A 21,613-nucleotide genomic window follows, 5' to 3' on the forward strand; every position below is an offset into this window, starting at 1 on the left:
ACACATAGGCTGAGAATTATGTTCAAGGGTTTATTTTAACAAGCGACATCATGACATGGTGCTTTTACATCGGAACAAACATTAAACACTTTCTGGAAAAAAGTAGTTTTCACTTCCGGGCCGGAATCGACTGCTCTGTTGCTGTCGTCTTTCTGCTCTCTTCTCCCCCCAGTTCGTGAAGCACATTAGGACAAAGTTTGCTTTTATCCACGACGACACTGCAGCATTTGACTGCAAAAAAAGCCGTCATGGTGTCTAAATTAACTGTCAGCAGCGCCTGGAGGGCAACGAGGACGATGTGGCTGCTCATGCTAGTCAGTGTGTCTGTGAGCATCTGTGTTTGCCGAGCAGCATCTTCTCTGGAGGAGGACAGTGCCATGGAGAACATCGTCACAGAGAAAAGGGTTGAGGAGAGCCACAGGCAGGACACCGCGGACCTGCTCATCTTCATCATGCTCCTCACCCTCACCATCCTCACCATCTGGCTGTTCAAGCACAGGCGCTTCAGGTTTCTTCATGAAACTGGACTGGCCATGATTTACGGTGAGATGCTCACCGTCATTCTCCACTGATGATGATGATGATGATGATGATGATGATGTGACTGGTTGCATTTCAATAACTAGATCTGCTCTACAATCCCCGGAAATAAGATATGAAGCTGTGGCGCATGTTGGTACATTTAGGAAATAACAGGAGACTGAAGGAAATAACAAGAACATAAGGCAAACTATACACTGCAAAAGAAAATCAATCAAAAATCAAAACAGATGAAGAAATCTTTCCTCCTAAAGGACAATGTCAAACCAATTTGTATAACTATTTTACTGCCAAATGTAAAACTAACACTGTTACAATAACCTGCAGACATCTTGTATTATTACCTTGAGTAGTATGGTGATAGTATCATATATTAAGATATGTATCTATACCCAATCTTGATAACAAATCTGATCTGATTTGATATATTTTCAGGGAATACTTGTAATATTGCCGTTTTGTTTTTACATCACTCTAGACATTACTTCAAGTTCAATGGGATGAACAAACTGTGTATTGGAAACACTGACTGAGTGTCAACACGTCTAAAGCGTTCTACATAGATTGACACCACAGACTATAACATTGAAAAGCATTCAGAGACATGCTAAAGTGGCATGTGAGGAAAATAACAAATTTCCGATAATGGGCCTAATAGAGATATTAGGTGGCCTGTTTTATACCTAATTGGGTATAGCAGTATAATGGTTCCAGATATATGCTATAAGGTAACAAGCTTTGTTACGGCAGTATAAACATCAACCTGCTTGATCTTGAAAATTACATCCAGGCAGCTGTTGTGGTTTTTTTGCCACCCGTTGCATTGAAAAGCAGTCCCAAAATGTCACTTCTCTAAACTGTGGTGTCTAGTAAAAGAGCTCGAAACACACATCATGTCTGGCAGGCTGCACAATGTGTGACTGACTGTTTCCTCCTTTACTGAAAAAACAACAACACCCCTGGTTGGACAAACACCACTCACTGGCATTTCTAGGTAGTTGACCAAATTATTTAATCTAAACTAAATAAGTTTATGAATGGATGAGAAGTTGGTCATGCTGTTGTAGAATTATGTTTAACTTGCAAATATGTTTTTGCTTGTATAGCCTGTTTTTTCACAGCAGACCTTTGGACATAGTAGGAAAATACACAAAACAAAGATAACAAAGTATATATTGTGCAGTACAAACTATTAAACAATAACCCTTTAAAACAACAGCAACCACAACAACGTCACAACAAGTCAATCACAACAGTGTGTCAGTTCCAGGATTGTTGCCTTGCTGGCTCACTGGTTTGGCACACTGGAGAACTTAAATGGCACAGAGCCATCCACAACAGGGTAATCTCTGCCTGCTTGAGAAGTCAAAATGTCTGGTTCTAAAAAGGCCGACATGTTCTTAAAAAGTGTGGGCATGTTCAAAGTCAGAGCTTGACATCTTGTACTCTCTTGTAGGTTAATTTTGTCAGGTGGCGACATTCTTATTTTGATAAGTATTTGTATTTGTTGGCACACAGCATAGCTTCACTCAACATTCTTCAGAGTTAAAGTCAATAATCAGCTTAAAACCACAGCACGATACCTGTGTGGCTGTGCTTTGCTTTGCATTTTTGGATTAATTCTCAAATTCATTTGTTACATGTCATTTCTACACTGATTGTATGCCATCATTGAGTTTTGGATTTTCGAGGAAGTTGCCTTTTGTTCAAATGGTTACCACAAAGTTATCTTGCTAAAACGTTTGATGCCTCCCTGAAACCAGGCAGTCCCAGAATCATGAACACCATACATCCACTTCTCTATTAACTTCTCCTTGTATATTTTCCTTGTTGGACTTGGTAGCATAAAGAGCTTACATAAATGAACTTTCCCCCTTCGTTCTCCCTATTTTCCCCCACTAGGTGTACTTGTTGGCGCGGTGTTGCGCTATGGTATCCATGTTCCTCGGGACATTAGCAACGTCACAATGAGCTGCCACGTTAACGCCAGCCCCGCCACCCTGCTGGTCAACGTCAGTGGCAAATTCTACGAGTACACTCTGAAAGGAGAGATCGGTGCCAACGAGGTCAACGACATACAAGATAATGAGATGCTGAGGAAGGTAAGGTCCATCAATTGAGTTTGAAATATTTGATTGGTTGACATTAGATGTTTTACCACACAACCTGTAAAGTGCCGCTAATGCTTACTGTATTGTTCACAAGAACGTAACACATTCTAATGAATGACTTTGCTTAAGGATCACTTTGATTTGTTGGAGCCATGATTAGCATGTTGTGGTTCAGTGTGCACCTCTGAGGACTGGGACCATTAGGTGCCCTACTTTTTAAGACAATCATACCCCAAAAACAACAAATGTGTAAACAAAACAGTGCCGTAGCACCATCAGAGGAGGTTTTCCACCATCAGATGTCTTCTGTCATGAATTATACCAAATTTAGTATTCAACAAAATCAAATAAAGATTTATTATAGCATTGATTCAGACCTATGTCTATGTTAAAGCTCTCTCCTTTGTCCATGCTTGATATTTTGTTATTATAATAATCTGTTGCCTGTTGTCCAGGGGGGTATACTGCGAAGCAGGATTTTCGCTTAGCCGGCTAAATTCAGGGAAAACTCCGGCTTTCCGGTCATCCGAAGCTGGTTCTCTTTTTAGCAGGCTAGATCTCCATGGTAATATATGCTAAGCAGCTAACCTGGTCGGGACCAGGTTAGGTTGCAGGCTAAGAGCTCAACTCAGTGAAAGCACCGCCTGCTGACCAATCAGAGCTCAGTGTGCGGAGTTTAAAGCGATCAAGTCATATTACAGGAGAAAGGAAATACAGAAAAACTGCCGTCGCAGGAAAGGCGGCCGGCAAAAATCACCGACTGTGTGAACGTGAACATGAATAGAATATCACCTCCATCTTCAGAGCAATCTGACTATTATAACATTAGCGTTAAGAAAGCTTACTTAAATATCGGCCACAACATAAGTAACCGGATCAGAGTAACATTAAGTACAGTCTGCGGCATATCACTTCATAATGTATCACATATCTCCTTATCTGAGTCAGCTGAGCCGTATCTGGCCGTGCAACACTCACAGTGTCACATACTGTATGCAGAAGTATTATTTTAAGCAACACATAAGTTGACAAAACACTCGAGACAAATGTAATTGAAGTCAGATCGTGTTTTAGACGGGGCAGTGATATCATAAACCTGTTAATGTACGCATTCAAACACTTTTTCTTTTGCCAGCTGTATTCACCTTGCAGGTGCAGCTCTGTGGCTTTTATCCTGGATAAAGTGTTTAAGTCATGGATGTTTAAAGTTTAACTTCTTCATTTTTGACTAGTATTAAAGTTCACTTTTCATTCAGGAAGTATGACGCTGCGCTGTCAGTGCGCTTCTCCATGTTTGTGATTGGTCGACTGCTCCAGATACCACCCCTTTCATGTGAACGCGCACCTAACTAGATAGGACACGGCTGGCTTGAGCGATCCACTTGATAACCAGCGTCGTAGTACAGTTTAGCGAGAGCGCGTATGTTTTGGATTAGGCCAACCGGCTAACTCAAACATATCTAGGTTAGGTTGAACCAGGTTCGCAGTATAGGCCCCTGGAAGCTCGTTCATGACGTCCCAGATGTGCCGTTTATGATTAATTCATTTATTTAAATCATCCAAAATGCATCAGCCAAATAGTATCGATTAAAGAAGTAGTCTCTTTTATTGGTCAATTAGAATTATAACAACTATAATGTGATGCTGTGTTTTTTTTATGTGACTCAGGTGACCTTTGACCCTGAAGTGTTCTTCAATATCCTCCTACCTCCGATCATCTTCCATGCTGGCTACAGCTTGAAAAGGGTACAGTAGTATTTAAGCTACTCTCCACTGTTGCATATGAACTCAATGGGTACAATACTTTTACCACATTTGATTCCTAATGGCATACTGTCCTCTCCTCATGAAGTTGAACTTGTTTTCATTTTCTTTCAGAGACACTTTTTCCTTAATATGGGATCCATCCTGGCCTACGCCTTCCTGGGAACAGTTGTTTCCTGCTTTGTTATTGGGTAAGATTGTTCATTTGCAAAACCTAAAAGAGACATCCATCATTCTGATTTCCCACATGTCTCTAAATTGTCAGTCTTTAACGCCAATAAAGTCAGTGTTGTTTATGATGATGTGCTGAACCACCTGCTGTCCCTCCGCCAGGCTGCTGATGTATGGCTGTGTGTTGCTGATGAAGCAGGTGGGACAGCTGGGTGGAGACTTCTTCTTCACCGATTGTCTTTTCTTCGGAGCCATTCTCTCAGCCACAGACCCCGGTGCGTATGCTTATTCTTAGTCCTCAAAGTTTGAATTTGCTTACATGAGTTACACTCATTATAACCTGGAGTCACTTTTATGTCTTGAATTGCTCCAAACATGTAGTAAAGGTTCTCACAAATAGTCGAAGACAAAGCAACTCATCATACATTTTAATTGTTTGTCGTTCTTTTATGGCAAAGCAAAGCAAAACGAAAAAGTACGACAACAAAAATTGTCAAAGTTGTATACAATATACTAGCATTCAGACTGGAACAATCAGCATCATGTCTTTTACAGCTGCCCAGTTCTTGGATTTTGCTTTGATAGACACTATTTTACCCACAATGCAAAGGGAGGATGCAGATGTGATCCACAGCTGGTAAAAAGTGTTTTAAACTGGCAAAGGAAAAAGCTCAGAAAACACAAACAAGTGTTCTAAAAACTTGGAAAAACATTTTTGTCTTTTTATTTCCTTAATTTTATTTTCCTAATTTGCAGTTTAAAGTCTGTCAGTGCACATTTTGATGTTTTTTCTATTTTCAGTAAAGGGACTATAATAAAAAGTGAATTGGAACTGAATGTATGTGATCGACACAATTCTTGACGTGCGCTGTTAACATTACTCTAGCATGCAGAAGACCAGAGGGATTGAGTGTGTTCTTTTTGTTCACAGTGACGGTCCTGGCTATCTTCAACGAGCTGCAGGTGGACGTGGATCTCTACGCTCTGCTGTTCGGAGAGAGCGTACTGAACGATGCGGTTGCCGTGGTTCTGTCCTCGTAAGTTGTCTTGAAATCACATCACTCTCGAACCATGAGTCTGCATGTAACCCTGTCCATCTTCAACGCACACACAGCTGCTCCAATGAGAGAAATGTGCAAGTCATGCCTTTGTATCGATCCGCAGTGACCTTTGAACTAACCTATATAATATCATTTTCTCATTAACGCTATGCTTAACACAAGGTGGTCCAACCTCGTTTTTATCTCCTCCTCTACGTTGGACTCCACATAATTATAAATATCAGGCGCAGTGGAGGGGCCGCCGCCGCCGGTCCCCGCAGCGAGACTCAGTCCGGCCCACTGAGCGGGTGCACTAAGTGGAGCATGGCATTGTGGGCCTTTGCGGTGCCTTGGGACAAACATGACAAATCACCAGCCATTTGTTTTCTCAACTCTGGCTTATTCAACCAGAGATGCATTTATTCATAGTATGGGGTTTCTTGTAAATGGTTTTGTGGTGTTTGAGTCAGCACATTCATATTCCTATTATTTTTGGGAGATACTGTATATACAAAAGCCAGAGAGAAGGCAGGGTGCCAGGAATGCTTAGAGACAAAATTCCTGGTGATTTGTTTTGTGAGTGTGGGGGCTGTGGATGTAGACTGTATAAATAAATATATATATATATCCCTTTCAAAGCATTTTATCGCAAAAGTACCTCAGCAGAATATTTGTTTCACTTTTTTGAATAGCTGTCGTGCTGAATTTTGAGTAATTTTGCTGCGATAAAATCCTTCTCACCCCAGCCAGTTTAAAGATATTCGACCCAGGTTTGATGCGAGGCTTGATCTTTAAATATGTCTTTTGTTCGTTTGGTTGGATGATGGTTCAGTGTTGACTACCACCTGACATCAAGTCGATGGATTACACATGTCATCTTTAATACCGTGCAGTTCACTGTAGCTACAACACAGATATGTCAATGAGCAGCCTTTCAAACATTGGAAGTGTTATAAAGACATTTTCATAAACTCAAACAAGTAGCTCTGTAGTCTTTCTCTTCGGAGAAAACATGGTTGTTAACCTTGTAGAAAGAAAACTGCAAGTAATGATGTTGAATGTTTGTCAAAAAAAAAACGTTAGCAAGACCAGAGCGTTTATTAAGTTTCATCATCTATTGTTCCAACCCGGCACAAGATTTTTGGGAGATAGTCGATGCATATTGGCTTTAAAGGCATTGACAATTTAATTGAGTTATTTTAAAGACAAGCCCCACATCAATCCTTATACTCTGTCATGCACCCACTTCACTTTATATGAACCACCAGTCAGAATCAACAAATACCAAAGCAATACAGATAATGTTCTCAGTGTATTGTAGGTACAAAGTGAAGCCACCCATAACAAGCTATCTTAGCAAAATATCTTGACCATAGCATCAACTTACATACATGCAGTCGAAAGAATAGATGACATATCTTTACTGTTTAACACTGCAATTTCACTCGGTAACGTTTAAGCATGCCACTTTATAAGTTGATTATTAACACTGAGTCACATTCGATCCAACACTCTGAATTCTATATTGCTCTGCTTTTATCTTTATCATAAGAAGTGTGATGTGTTTGATTGACTGCTCTGCTCCCCTTGCTCTAAGGCTGGGTCTTTACTGCAGACCTGCATTCTGCTGCCTTTCTCTCGCCCTCTAATGTTGATCTTCAGCTGTATCTAATAAAGAAATAGAAAAGCATAAAAGATATTAAAAAAAAAAAAAAAGAGAGAGACCTACTTTAGGCGAGGAGTTTGCTATTTACAGACCAGGTTAGGATGTTACATCATGTTGTTCAAGCCTTCTGCATTTTCCTTTACTTTAGTTTGATAAGCTGTGAAGTGAGTTTTGTTAAAGGTTGATATGATTTACTCTCTCTAACTGTTCTTTTGATCAGGTCTATTGTAGCGTACCAGCCACAAGGGGACAACAGCCACACGTTCGAGGTCATGGCGCTGCTGAAGTCTTTCGGGATGTTCATCGGGGTTTTCAGCGGCTCCTTCGCTCTCGGAGTGGCCACCGGAGTCGTCACTGCTCTCATATCTTTTCTCTCATTTAAGTATTAATTAATTAATATTTTAAACATAGCTGTCTCCCAACACTTTTCATAGATGCTTTAACATGAATTGATTTTGCAGTGTCTTTGTTAAACTCCTTGACTTCTTGTCCGTACGTCACTAAGTTCACTAAACTGAGGGATTTCCCGCTGTTGGAGACGGCTCTGTTCTTCCTCATGTCCTGGAGCACGTTCCTGCTCGCTGAGGCCTGTGGCTTCACAGGTAACACACACACACACACAAATATTGAAAGACGTCACTAAAACAGCCGAGCTAATATACAGTATATTGTAATTTAAAGGGTTGCCATTCTATAAAAAAGGATCAGATAAAAAAGATTGAGAAATTATACAAACCTGTTTTATAAATGTAGTTGCACGAACTGCTGCAGCTACATTCAAATTAAAAATCTAAATTCAATATTTATGTTCAATATCATCAAAGTGTTGTAACTTAACTTTTTTCTATTATCGTTCATCTGCAGAACGATTTCAGTTAACCATTTTTGGCAATGAACATCTTGGAATGCAGTATCCCTCTGAATGTGCTCATTAAATATGTATTTTAAAAACAAGGACATTTGCAAAAGTAAAGGCAAAATGACAGACTAAGACATAACAACTGTGCAAGTTCAAATAAGGGGCAACATATATTCAAATCTAAAATAAAGTAATATGGTACACAGTATTGCAAAGTATACAACATACAGTAATTTACATACAGGAATGTAGTTGATGTTTATGTATAAGTAATAATCTTCTGTATCTCCGTGTCTCTGGTGTGTTGCAGGTGTGGTCGCGGTGTTGTTCTGTGGCATCACTCAGGCTCACTACACCTTCAACAACCTGTCTCCTGACTCCCAGGACAGAACCAAACAGGTCAGACCTGCACACCACTGCTCCATCTGTTTCTATTGTTCCTCCATGTTTGTGTTTATTTTGAGAGGAGTAAAAAGAATTATGGGTGGCATTTTATTAGTGGCTTTGTTTTACAAGTCAAAAGTATCACACAGCTATCAGACGTTTGTACATTTACACACTTTAACATTGTACAATAGTAATAGGTTTGCTGCACTTATGTACTTTCTGATGTATTCGTTTCAATTCACCTGTTTATTGATCTATTGATTTGATAGATTAAAAAAGAGACGAACGGCATTTTATATTATATAATTCTTCTTCTCCACATTCCTGGTTAACCTCAAAATGTGTATCTACATTTCCATCTAAGCTAAAACCCTTTTTTCTCATGTCTCTTAACAGTGTTATTCTAAGTGTTAAGGTGACTTCTTTACAAGTATACTGATACAAAATAACTGCATTAGTACATGCACTGAAATTGTAAGCTCCACTGCGGTCAAAGCAAAGGAATCCAGGTGTATTTTGAATCTCTTAATAATAATAATAATAATAATAATAATGCATTTTATTTATATAGCGCTTTTCACAACTCAAAGACGCTTTACAGTATGAGGGAGGGTAGACAAACAAGGACAGGCAAACAAGTAAGTAAGTATAGTAAAATCAAAAGGCAGTCAAGAGGAAGTTGATTGAGAGGGGGGGGGGGGCTTATGGGTAGTCAGAGTTGAAAAGATGTGTTTTAAGGCGGGACTGAAAGACTGTAAGGGACTCAGAGTCACGGAGATCATGGGGGAGGGAATTCCAGAGCCTAGGAGCTGCCGCTGAGAAGGCTCTGTCCCCAAAGCTGCAGAGTGTGGATATGGGAATGGATAGGAGTCCGGCTGCGGTGGATCTGAGGGACCGTGGGGGTTGATAAGGAGTGAGAAGGTTTGTGAGATAAGGGGGGGCCAGATGGTGGAGTGCTTTGTAGGTGAGGACCAGAATTTTGTAGTTGATGCGATGGGAGACAGGAAGCCAGTGGAGGTCTTTGAGGACTGGGGTGATGTGATGCCATGATTTGGTATGCGTGAAGAGACGTGCAGCTGCATTTTGAACCCGTTGGAGTCTGTTGAGGGATGTAGTGCTGATGCCGTAAAGAAGTGAGTTGCAGTAGTCAAGGCGGGAGGAAATGAAGGCATGGATTAGTCGTTCGGCAGCGGGGCAGGTGAGAGAGGGTAGGATTTTTGCAATATTGCAGAGGTGGACAAATGAGGTTTTGGCGGATGTGAGGTTCGAGGGAGAGGGTGGGGTCAAAGATTACGCCAAGGTTGCGTGCCTGATTGGAGGGGGAAACAATGGTGCCATCGATGGTGAGTGTTATGTTAGTGACCTTGCTGAGGGTGAATTTGGAGCCGATTAGGAGGAGTTCTGTTTTGTTGCTGTTCAGTTTGAGGAGGTTATGTTGCATCCAAGTTTTAATAGCTGTCAGACAGGAATCGATGTGGGTAAGGGGTGGGTTATGGAGGGATTTGGTGCTGAGGTAGATCTGAGTGTCATCAGCATAGCAGTGGAAGTCCAGGTTGAAGTGGCGGAGTATCTGACCGAGGGGGAGGATGTAAATGATGAAGAGGAGGGGGCCAAGTACTGATCCTTGAGGAACGCCTTGGGTGACTGAAGCTGTGGCAGAGGAGTGGTTGGGGAGGGAGATGAAGTGGGATCGTTCAGTGAAGTAGGACTGGAGCCACCTGAGTGCAATACCTTCAATACCAATGTCCCTGAGTCGGGTGAGCAGGATGTTGTGACTCACGGTATCGAAGGCTGCACTCAGGTCGAGGAGGATGAGAATATTGAGGGAACCAGTGTCAGCAGAGGTGAGGAGGTCATTGAGGACTTTGACGAGTGCAGTTTCTGTACTGTGGTGAGGACGAAATCCAGACTGAAGGGGTTCATAAAGCTGGTTGGTTTGGAGATGGCAGTGAATTTGTTTGGCTACAATGCGTTCAAGAGTTTTTGAGAGGGACTACAGACGAAAAATAGCCTGTTGGCTAACTCTGGCGCATTTACAGAAATGTCAATCAATGTGCACTGTCCCTGTCAAATAAATATATTTAAAAAAAAAAGAGGAATGGTAGGTTGGAGATGAGGCGGTAATTAGTGAGGGAGGGGGGGATCAAGACCAGGTTTTTTGAGGATTGGAGTAACGGCAGCAGTTTTGAAGGCAGAGGGGACGGTTCCATGGGACAGCGAGGAGTTGAAAAGGTTAGCAAGATAGGGGCAGAGGACGGGGAAGCAGGACTTCAGGAGAGGAGTGGGTAGAGGGTCAAGGGAGCAGGTTGTGGGATTTGAGGAACCGATCAGATGGAGTATTTCAAGTGGGGTAACCAGGTTGAACTGGGAGAGGCGGCGCTGGGGAGAAGGAGTCAGGAGGTCAAGGGAGATGGGGGGAGAAATGGTAGCGGTGGAGGTTGGGGGAGATGCTTGTATATCAGATGGAGCTGAGAAGGAGTGGTTAATGGCGTTAATTTTGTCTGCGAAAAACTGGAGGAATGAGCTGCAAGTAGCGGAAGTAGAAGTAGGGAGGTTATCAGCACGGGGTTTGAAGAGCTTGTTAACTGTGGAGAAGAGGGTCCTGGGGTTACGGGAGGGGTCAGTGAAGATGTTGGAGAGGTAGGCAGATTTAGCGGCAATAAGAGCATCTTTGTATGCATTGAGATGGAGTTTGTAGCTTATGTAATGGACTGTCTGTGAGGGATGATTTCTTTGAAAGACGTTCAAGTTGGCGGCCTCGCTGCTTCATTTTACGCAGTGCGGGTGTGAACCAGGGTGAGGAGGTCTTGAATGTAACAGTTTTATTTTTGAGGGGGGCTAAAGTGTTGAGGGAGGTGAGTAGGGTGGAGTTGAGGTGGTTGAGCAAATCATCAGGTGAGCTGAGGCTCTTCACCTGTGTTTCTGAATGTCATTAGGCGCGTTCACACCGCAGTACTTTTCCCACTTTAGTTAATCAGAACTCTTTAGTTCTCATGAACTAAGTACAGATCGCGTTCACACCGGAATAAGTCCCTGGGGTGGATTAGCCAAATGAAGCCGCTGACGTCACTTCTTCTTCTGCTTTGGGTTTACTGGCAGGCCGCAAACAACTTCACGGCGTGTACTGCCACCCGAAGTCCCTTCCGAGTAAATCGCCAGAACGCCGACACCTCCTCATCTCCACCGCTCCCATGTTTTCTTTTGTGTTGCCATAAGTTAGTCTCTCTGCGTTTGTGCGCTGGGATAATGCTAATATGGAATGCGAGGATAATAAAATGGCGGCTTCACAAAACTTTTTGGGAGTTTTACGGGGCGTGGTTTGCAATCCGCCCAGCCAATCAGACATAGGAACCTTTTTCTCCCACGAAAGTACCTGCTCTCTAGCAGGGACGGAAAAGGGGGTAAAAAGGTTCTCATGAACTAATTTGAGTTCCGGCTCTTTTTGGTGTGAACGCAACATTTCGGAACTATATCGGAACTAAAGTGGGAAAAGTACTGCGGTGTGAACGCGCCTATTTGGTTACTTTTATCTCAATCAGTTGATGTTGTTTTTCTATGTTGCAGCTGTTCGAGCTGCTGAATTTCCTGGCAGAGAACTTCATTTTCTCCTACATGGGCCTGGCCCTCTTCACCTTCCAGAGCCACATCTTCAATCCCATGTTCATCGTGGGAGCTTTTGTATCTTTTGCATAATAATAATAATAATAATATATAATATTTTTATAGCGCCTTTCAGGAAACCCAAGGTCGCTTTACAAGTCGGGTAGGGGGGGGGGGGGGAGTAGGGGAAAAAAGGCAGACAGGTTAAGGGGGAAGTAGCGGAAAAATAAACCTATTAAACTAACTATACAGTGGGGAAAGCCTTGGTAAAAAGGTGCGTTTTGAGGGCTTTTTTGAAAATGTCCAGGGTTGGGGCCAGTGTTGTAGTCAAGTCACCAATTCACGAGTCCAAGTCACCCTCGAGTCACCACTCTTCGAGTCCGAGTCCAAGTCCGAGTCACCAAGGGAGAGTCGTAGTCGAGTCAGAGTCCAAGTCCGAGTCACCCAAGGAGTGTCCAAGTCGAGTCCGAGTCCGAGTCATCATTACCTGTGTTCGAGTCCGAGTCCAATTCCGAGTCACTTAAGAAGAGGTCAAGTCCGAGTCCGAGTCATCATTACCTGTGTTCGAGTCCGAGTCCAATTCCGAGTCACTTAAGAAGAGTCCAAGTCAAGTCCGAGTCACAAGTCTTCATGTATTAATCTTCGTGGATATATGTTTTGAAATGTAGCTGCTCCTCTACATTGCTGTTATCCTGTCTATTGAACTGCTGTGAAGCGAGTTTGGCTACAATTCTTGTAATAGGTGCTATACAAATATAAAGCTTATTTCTAATATTAATATTATTATTATATATAAATAAACTATATTTAAAATGAGTTACCTTTTAGAGAAGTGATTATATTTGTATGCCAATATTTTCCTATGGTAAAGTTTTCGTTTTGCACTTTTATTTTGATAGTAATAAGATTGGGACTCTTATTTTGAAGGAACTTTTACGGGTTAAATCAGTTTACCGATAAAGATTTAGCCCCAGAAAGCACATGGCTACTTAGCATGCAAAATGATGTCATTATGCATGTTAAGTAGCCATGTGCTTTCGTGTTATGCTGAATCTTTATTTATTGATTAGATCACGTTACTCTGATGATAGTGTTCAAGACAGCCTATATGTCTGAACTCGATCCTTAGAGTAATGTGTTACGGAGCCTTCTCTTCTATATTGTTTCCACATAACGAGCATTTTGCGCTGCTCTTTTCCAATGTGGAAGCAGAATGTGTGAAAGCATACAGCACGATGCGGGGTATGTCTGTAGACATCTCTAGACTGGAACAGCGGGGCCCAGTACGTGAACTCGCCATACAGGATAGAGGACATCAGACTCCAGAGAAAATGTGCTCGAGTCCGAGTCCAAGTCGGAGCGTCAATGTACGAGTCGAGTCCGAGTCATCGTGGGGGGGGAATTCACGAGTCCGAGTCCAAGTCATCCTGTGCGAGAATTCACGAGTCCAAGTCCGAGTCGCGTCAATCAGTGCGCGAGTCCGAGTCAAGTCACGAGTCCCAAAAATCGGCACTCAAGTCCGACTCGAGTCCGAGTCCAGGACTCGAGTACTCCATCTCTGGTTGGGGCATAACTTGGTGTATTGTTTGTAGCCTTTATTTAACCAGGTGAAAGCCCCTTGAGATCAAAAGATCTCTTTTTTTTCAAGGGTGACCTGCAGGACCTTACATGGTGTGTATCACACCATGTAAGATGTAAGTATCAGTGCAGGAATCTGGACCCGACACTAATTTCAGCACTTTTAAGTTGCAGAAGAAGAATGTTCCCACGGTATTGCCATCAACCACCAAGTGGTAATTGATTTGAAGAAGCAGTAAATATGTTTGGCAAAGAGTGAGGAGACTTCAGTAGCTCTCTGTGTTGTTGTCCTTTCCTTAACCTCATTCCCAACCAGGTGGCTGTGTTCATTGGAAGAGCTGCAAACATCTACCCTCTGTCGCTGCTTCTGAATCTGGGCAGACGCAACAAGATCAGATCCAACTTCCAGCACATGATGATGTTCGCAGGTTAGTGGTTTACAGATTGGAGAGGACATGTTCATAAAAGGGTAAAAAAATGTGTGTGAAAATGACACCTTTTGAGGCTTTTAGAATTCTAAAACCGTTCCTAGTTTCTTGCAGCTCACTGTGGATTAGTGAAAGATAACCAACCAGGATTTAAACAGTTGTCACCTGATTTGATTTACTTCCTTGTTTGTGCCCTTCAGGACTGCGAGGCGCGATGACCTTCGCTCTGTCCATCAGGGACACGGCCACATACGCCCGTCAGATGATGTTCACCACCACTCTGCTGGTGGTCTTCTTCACTGTTTGGGTTTGTGGAGGGGGCACCACCCAGATGCTGTCCTGCCAGCACATACGGTATGTCTCCTCTTCACCTGTAGAACCCTCCAGCCGTGGATCTTAGAACAGCAAACTCCCTTGAAATGTTTAAAAGTAAATTGACAACCTATCTTTTTAATATGGCTTTTGATTTGGTTTAACTTTCAATCCTCACTGGTATCATTGTCCATGTTTTAATGTATTTTTTCTGTTTAGCTTTTTTTAACATTTTTTTTCTATTTTAATTTCTTGTCAGCTTTACTTCAAGGGAATTTAATGAGGCTCACTGTTGATGTTTTATCTTGTTCTGTATTTATTTTAATATTGTTGTTATGTTTTCTTTTTGTTCGGCAAAGCACTTTGAGCTGCTCTGTGCATGAAAGGTGCTATGCAAATAACGTTTACTATTATTATTCCTGGGTCAAACTGGATTCGCAGCTAGTATTTTTGAACATTGGAGAGGTTTAATGTGTCAGGGTATTTCTGATAACGTCAGAGAAACGTTCTAATGCTGCTTTTGTCCAGACTTCATGACCCCCATGTTTAACATTTTTCCTGGGATTACAACTCTAAATGTCATTCAATTTAACCTTTGGCTCTGGGGAATGCTCAAGCTTTTTTACAGCACGCGCAGCCTTTCCTCTCAGGAACTTGCTAAACGGGGGAAACACGCTTCACAGTTTATACTTGCAACTGACTGACATCTGCTTGTTTGTTCTTCCACAGAGTGGGAGTGGACTCTGATCTAGATAACTCAGTAAGTGTGGCCGTTGAAATGCTTATTGCTTCAATGTGACTGTAGGAATACAGCTTAACCACATTTTCTGTGCTTTTACAGTCGAGTATCACTGACGGCTCAGAGAGAAGAAGCACCAAACAAGAAAGTGCCTGGCTCTTCAGAAAGTGGTACAACTTTGACCACAAGTATCCTTCTAAGACAGATGATTGGTTTTCATCAATGTCTTTAACTTCAAGAAACATACTTTTATTTTGTCTCTTGTCTCACTTGACAGGAAATCTAAAAAAATATATACTTATACAAGTAGTCTGTAAAAAAGAAAACAGTTGAAATCAGTCATGAAACAGAATAACAAAAACAAGAATGTTATTCAGTATTAAAAACTGGCAAAAACTACAAAGCCTTTGGTTTGGATAAAGAATAAATTATGACTGAGAGTACTGAGAGTACTACTAGATGTATCAGTAGTTCTCAGCGTCAGTCAGCAGAGGGAGCACCATGTACAGACTGGAAGACAGATGACTCACTTTTAATAACTGGGTAGGATGAAGGTCTTTAAAGGTGGGGTAGGTAAGTTTGAGAAACCGGCTCGAGATACGCTTGTTGTTATATTCCATGGAATGCTCTTAACATCCCGATAGCGATGAATATCTGAAGTGCTTTGACAAAAAATCCATTAAAAAAAGTCATCTGTGGAAGCCGTAGTACTGTAAAAAGCACGACCAATCATTTTAGCCGGCCCGGCTAAAGTAACTGGATGGCTACCTGCCTGTCAGCCTTCCATCTGTGCACAAACGTATCTCGTGCCCTCATTGGTCATGTGCGCGTTCGTGTGTGTTGGAGGAGGGGCTCTGTAAGGAAGTGGCAGATTTGTTCCGGCTGTGTATTTTCAAATTCTAGCACACTCGAGCTGGTTTCTCCAAAGTTACCTACCCCACCTTTAATGTAAAAGACCTAATTAAATTACCTTTTGGATTTTGCCCTTTAACCTTTTTAATACACTGTCAGCATTTATTAATCACACTATACAGGAATATTATTTTTTCTTTTGTTGTGTCTTACCATTCTCCTTTAGTGCTTGTTGTCTATGTATTTTGTCCTTGACTCAAGCCCCTCTCCAGCTATGTGAAGCCCATCCTGACTCACAGTGGCCCCCCCCTCACGGCCACGCTGCCCCCCTGCTGCGGACCCCTCGCCCGCTTCCTCACCAGCCCTCAGGCCTATGAGGTCAGACAGGGGTTCATACGGGAGCTATGTGTGGCCGTATTGTGTTTGTGAAGTTGTATCCTGTTTTAACCAAAGACAAAAAGATACTCTGATGAGTCATGAAGCAAAAACATTTCAGTTGAGACATTTAACAGGGCAGACAAGGGAGCGAGAATAATCACTAAGCAGATTTGCAACCTTTTATTAGTAAAAAATGAAAGAAGAAAAAAATGAATATAGAAGATACACTTTCCCCACTCATATCCACAGGGGAGGATATACATGCACACACACAACCTCATGCAGATAGGAGAGGTGGCAGAGCAGAGAGGCTGCCAGGTACCCGGCGCCAAGGGAGCAGTTTCGAGGTTAGGTGCCTTGCTCAAGGGCACCTCGGCAGTGGCCTTGGAGGTGAACTGGCACCTCTCCAGCTACCAGCTCACTCCATCTTTTTATTTTGTTGGTCCGATCGGGACGTGAACCGGCGACCCTTCGGTTCCAAGACCAAGTCCCTACAGACTGAGCCACTGCCGCCTCATAGAGTGCTATAATAGCATCTTGCACGATATTTGTGGTTTGTGTGAGTGTCTGACATCTCCTCTCTCCCCAGAATGAATGCCAGTTGAAGGACGACGACTCCGACCTCATCCTGACAGACGGTGACCTCAACCTGACCTACGGTGACATCACGGTCAGCACGGACGCGTCAGGGTCCCACACCAGTGGAGCTCCAGCCTTTGTGGGCGCTTCCACCTCGGAGGACTTGGACAGAGAGCTGACGTACGGAGACCACGAGCTGGTGATGAGGGGCACGCGCCTGGTGCTGCCCATGGACGACTCGGAGCCGCCCTTCACAGACCCCCACCACCGCTTACGGATGTGAAGGCCGTCTTTCAGAGCAGACCCAGACAAACCGTCCGACTCACACTTACCCGAGCCATTGAGCAAAGACCAGTACCTGACACTCCTCCTCTTCCTCCTGCCTCATTCCTCTTCTTCCCACACTTTTTCTTCCCGGTTTCATTTTATCACTTCCTCTCGTGACGAATCAATGTCCCTACCTCATTTTCGCTCTGCTCTTTTCACACCTCTCTGGCATCTGCCATAATTGTAATATAGACTTATTTATTTGCAATTCTTTCTTTTGATATTCAACTATCTTAGTTTGGCTTAAAGCGGTGTGTCAGTCACCTTGCTGTAGCATTGCAGAGGTCTAGCAGCATGTGTTAGTGTGTACCAACCACTAGCTTATTTGTGGATGTACATTATATCACCAGAGTACTATAACTTTGATATGCATGCTGAGGATGCTTGTTTGTTTTTTTCTTCGTATGGGAGGCTGAGGGCTTTCTGTGATTTGGGTCTGACCTTGAATGTTGCTGACCCAGTGGACGACTTTACTGTACGTGTTGTTACAATCAAGTGCCTGGGAATTGTAGTTGTAAGCCTGACAACCCATGATCAGCTCTTGTAAGCAGAGCCAGTTCAGGATGGGCGGTAGTTTTCCTTTGTAAAAAAGAAAAGAAAATACAAAAACTATCCAGACATCTCCGTCCATAAGGTAGCAATATACTCAGTGAGTGTTTGGGCTGTCAGTTTGTGCTATTGGCCTGTACATAGTCTGTAACAATGTGATGCCACTGATGCAGTGAAAGTTGTTGATCTCTCCCAATGACCTTTGACTGTGACATAGAGAGGGACTTTACACCTTATTTTAGAAGCTGATGTCGCTCACAGCAGATTGAAGGGCTGTTGTTCCGAGATCTAAATGAAAAGAGAAAGATTTGTGCCATTTCTGTCCTGCATTTGGACATTTTGTGAAAACAGAATGAAGACGACCTTTGTATTATTTCTGCAACAGAGCTTAAGTATTTTAAGCCGAGTCACATTTGTCATAAACATTTAACTTTGTGCATACATTTTCTATTTCAATCGTACATTAATTTAAGACTTTGGATGAAAATCTTCTGATTAGAAGAAGCTGAAAAAACAGAGATGAACTGGACTCTTAAGGAAACTGTTATTGGTTAGTCATTTTCACCAATGATAAGAACGTAGTACCATGTTACTGGGAAGCACACTAACTCACCATTTTTGAATACGATTAAGCTTGATTTGTTTTTCATATCAACAGTTACAAATCCATAGATATTCACTTTGAACTCATGGAAAACGAAGAAAAATAAGCAAATGGTTAGATTTGAGAAGCTGGACGCAGTGAATGTGTGGCATTTTTGTTAAAAAATGTAATTATTATCAACATTTTTTGTTTGTCAATCGACTAAACAATAGAGATAAGATTAATGAGGACCATACAGTCTGTGAAGAAGACAGAAAAGTCTTCCTGATTATTATCCTAATCAATGTATCTCTGATATTAAGCTTGGCGCTGCGGCAGTTCATCATTATGACAAGAATAGAACAACATGAGTTGTTGATGTGCTGGATGTTTCTCTCTGCTCTACACAATTGTGATCTTGAGGGGTTAATGATTGTCGGTCAGCTGTTACTGGGTCTTGCAGGAAGTGTTGATAGGGTGTCACCGTGGCAACGCTGTGTTGATGTTAACAGAAGCCAAAAAACAGTTTGAACGTGGTGACTTATTTTAACACTACCGTTTTGTGGTCTATCGTCTTGGTGAGCTGAATAAACAAATGTTGGTGTTTGCAAAATGGAAGCCCGAGAAGATTAAAGGGTTTCTTAAAAGAGTGAAAGTTATATAAGATAAAAATGAAAAATGGGGGAGGGATAGTCGGACGTGTGTTGGTGATGATACAGAGGTGGAAGGAAGAGAAGACTTTAAGATATTGCTTTTCCTTCCACAGTTATCTTCTGCTGTGCAGGAACTCCTAATGGAAAGTGTTCACAACTTATTGACACCACATTATCCAGGAAACTCTTTTCTTTCTACCATTTTATACTTTTTGTCCGTGCTATTATTTCATTTTATTTTGTGTCAGTGAGATTATGAAAAAAAGAAAGCTGAATCATTTGCTTGAAGAATGTTTCATTGTTCTTCCTCACAGCTGCTTTTATATGATTTTCCTTTATGTTTTGAGAGGTTGTTGAATAATTAGCTAATTTAAATGAGTTTAATGAATCTTGATCAGTAGAGTTGGTTTATTGATATTTCTTTGTAAATAATTCATTCCACATTGCAGTGACCACAGAGAAGGATATATAGAAGTCATGTTATACTGTTGTTTCATCTCATCCATTCACCATTCAGGTACATGTGTTAGTTTGATGCTGTGGACACGACTTCTACAGAGCATGCATCATTCATCTTTCACTGTGTGTGCCCCTGGTCTTCAACTGACATGTGAAATAATGTGAAATCTGCAGAAGCTGAAATGTTGGTGTTTGCGTACTGCTCTGCCAGCGTCTCTCTGTTCTCTGAATGGTGACTTGTGATCGACTTTCATCTTTGGAAATCCTGTCTGAAGTAGCTGACCAAAGAGGCCTGCTGTGCTTTGTGTTTTCAGACAGTCCACTCTATCTTTATACTGCAAACTCTCTCTGTGTGTGTGTGTGTGTGTGTGTGTGTGTGTGTGTGTGTGTGTGTGTGTGTGTGTGTGTGTGTGTGTGTGTGTGTGTGTGTGTGTGTGTGTGTGTGTGTGTGTGTGTGTGTGTGTGTGTGTGTGTGTGTGTGTGTGTGTGTGTGTGTGTGTGTGTGTGTGTGTGTGTGTGTGTGTGTGTGTGTGTGTGTGTGTGTGTGTGTGTGTGTGTGTGTGTGTGTGTGTGAGAGAGAGAGAGAGAGAGAGAAGTGATGTTCTCTTCCTCTGTGTTGCAGGTACTGACTGTTACATCTGTGTAAATATCCTCTCACCTGTTCATGTGCGTGCAACAGTCAATAAACAGAAGCCTGTGCTTTTGATTAAAGCCCTCGCTCTAATGGCCTCCTCATTTACCTTGTTTCCTTTTGTATTGCATGTCAGTGTAAGAACGCAGCTGTCCAGCTCCAAGGATCATCCCATCCACAAGAAATATGTAAGGAGATTAGCGCCACATGTGATTTAATTTGCATAACTCTTGGACATTTTGCTAAGAACCGCTTTCTAACCATTATATCCTTCAAATGTGGCAGATGGCCCAAGCCTACAAGATTTTAAATATGGTCAAATATTGCTGTGGGATAACGTGGAAGGAACTGGTTAAAGGAAAGTTAACTCCAAACATTTGGGTTGCAGTTGCTTCGAACAAGAGGGCACAGTCCTACCAAAGGGTCAAATGAGAAATATGAAAGCTTGTGAGATTTCTACTTTTAACGATTTTTCTGACATTCCCCTTTTTTTGTAACACTTTTTTTTTATCTCATTGGGATTCTTAAGGTCAAAATAATTTTTTTTAAGTGTGGTTATGCCTTTATACATATGCAAGTTTTTACATTGAAGGTTACAAAAGGTTGGGAATTTAAAAACCATAGTTGTATTCTATGACACCATGTGAAATGTGAACTTTGCTCTAATAACTACATCTTGTTCCCCCGATTTGATCAAATATTCACCAAGTTTAAGAGTCATTATTGGGGGGTGTTCTGCATTGAAAGAAACGTTTTATTAAGAGAAGAAATACTGAATGTTTCCTCTTATCCTGCTTATCATCTCATTAGCAGTATCTGACCAAAGAGGCCTGCTGTGTGTGTGTGTGTGTGTGTGTGTGTGTGTGTGTGTGTGTGTGTGTGTGTGTGTGTGTGTGTGTGTGTGTGTGTGTGTGTGTGTGTGTGTGTGTGTGTGTGTGTGTGTGTGTGTGTGTGTGTGTGTGTGTGTGTGTGTGTGTGTGTGTGTGTGTGTGTGTGTGTGTGTGTGTGTGTGTGTGTGTGTGTGTGTGTGTGTGTGTGTGTGTGTGTGTGTGTGTGTGTGTGTGTGTGTGTGTGTGTGTGCGCGCGCGCGCGCCTTATCATCACCATGTGAAATATGACCGTTGCTCTGCTGCGATAAAACGTTCACCAAGTCTTTCTTTATGTCACGTTTTTTGTCAATGGACCTTATTTAATGAAACAAAAAGATATTGAATATAAAGAACTGTACCCCATATAGAGGCACAGTGGTGTTAATATGAAAGCCACACCCTGCACAGCAAAAGACTGATGGCATTGTATTCTCAGGCACGATTTGTGCCAGATATCAGGTAACATGTTCCTTATATGGGCACAACTCCCTCCAGTCGGCTCAAGAATGTCTGAATAGTGGAGTAAGTCCAGGGAGGA

General features: G+C 42.1%; 1 protein-coding gene across 1 annotated transcript; it reads left to right on the forward strand.

The window, feature by feature from the left end:
* The first annotated feature begins 4 nt into the window (after positions 1-4).
* Positions 5-20,014, forward strand: slc9a6a (solute carrier family 9 member A6a). Its single transcript, XM_071204614.1, has 16 exons — positions 5-543; positions 2,443-2,642; positions 4,320-4,397; positions 4,530-4,606; positions 4,749-4,861; positions 5,518-5,623; positions 7,513-7,653; positions 7,788-7,894; positions 8,462-8,550; positions 12,103-12,216; positions 14,033-14,144; positions 14,345-14,498; positions 15,186-15,216; positions 15,298-15,383; positions 16,320-16,425; positions 17,015-20,014. The coding sequence occupies exons 1-16, from the start codon at positions 249-251 to the stop codon at positions 17,285-17,287; spliced, it is 2,082 nt and encodes a 693-aa protein (XP_071060715.1). The 5' UTR covers positions 5-248; the 3' UTR covers positions 17,288-20,014.
* The last annotated feature ends 1,599 nt before the right edge of the window (positions 20,015-21,613 follow it).

This window comes from Pseudochaenichthys georgianus, chromosome 10 (assembly GCF_902827115.2).
Source record: "Pseudochaenichthys georgianus chromosome 10, fPseGeo1.2, whole genome shotgun sequence".
NCBI lineage: Eukaryota > Metazoa > Chordata > Actinopteri > Perciformes > Channichthyidae > Pseudochaenichthys > Pseudochaenichthys georgianus.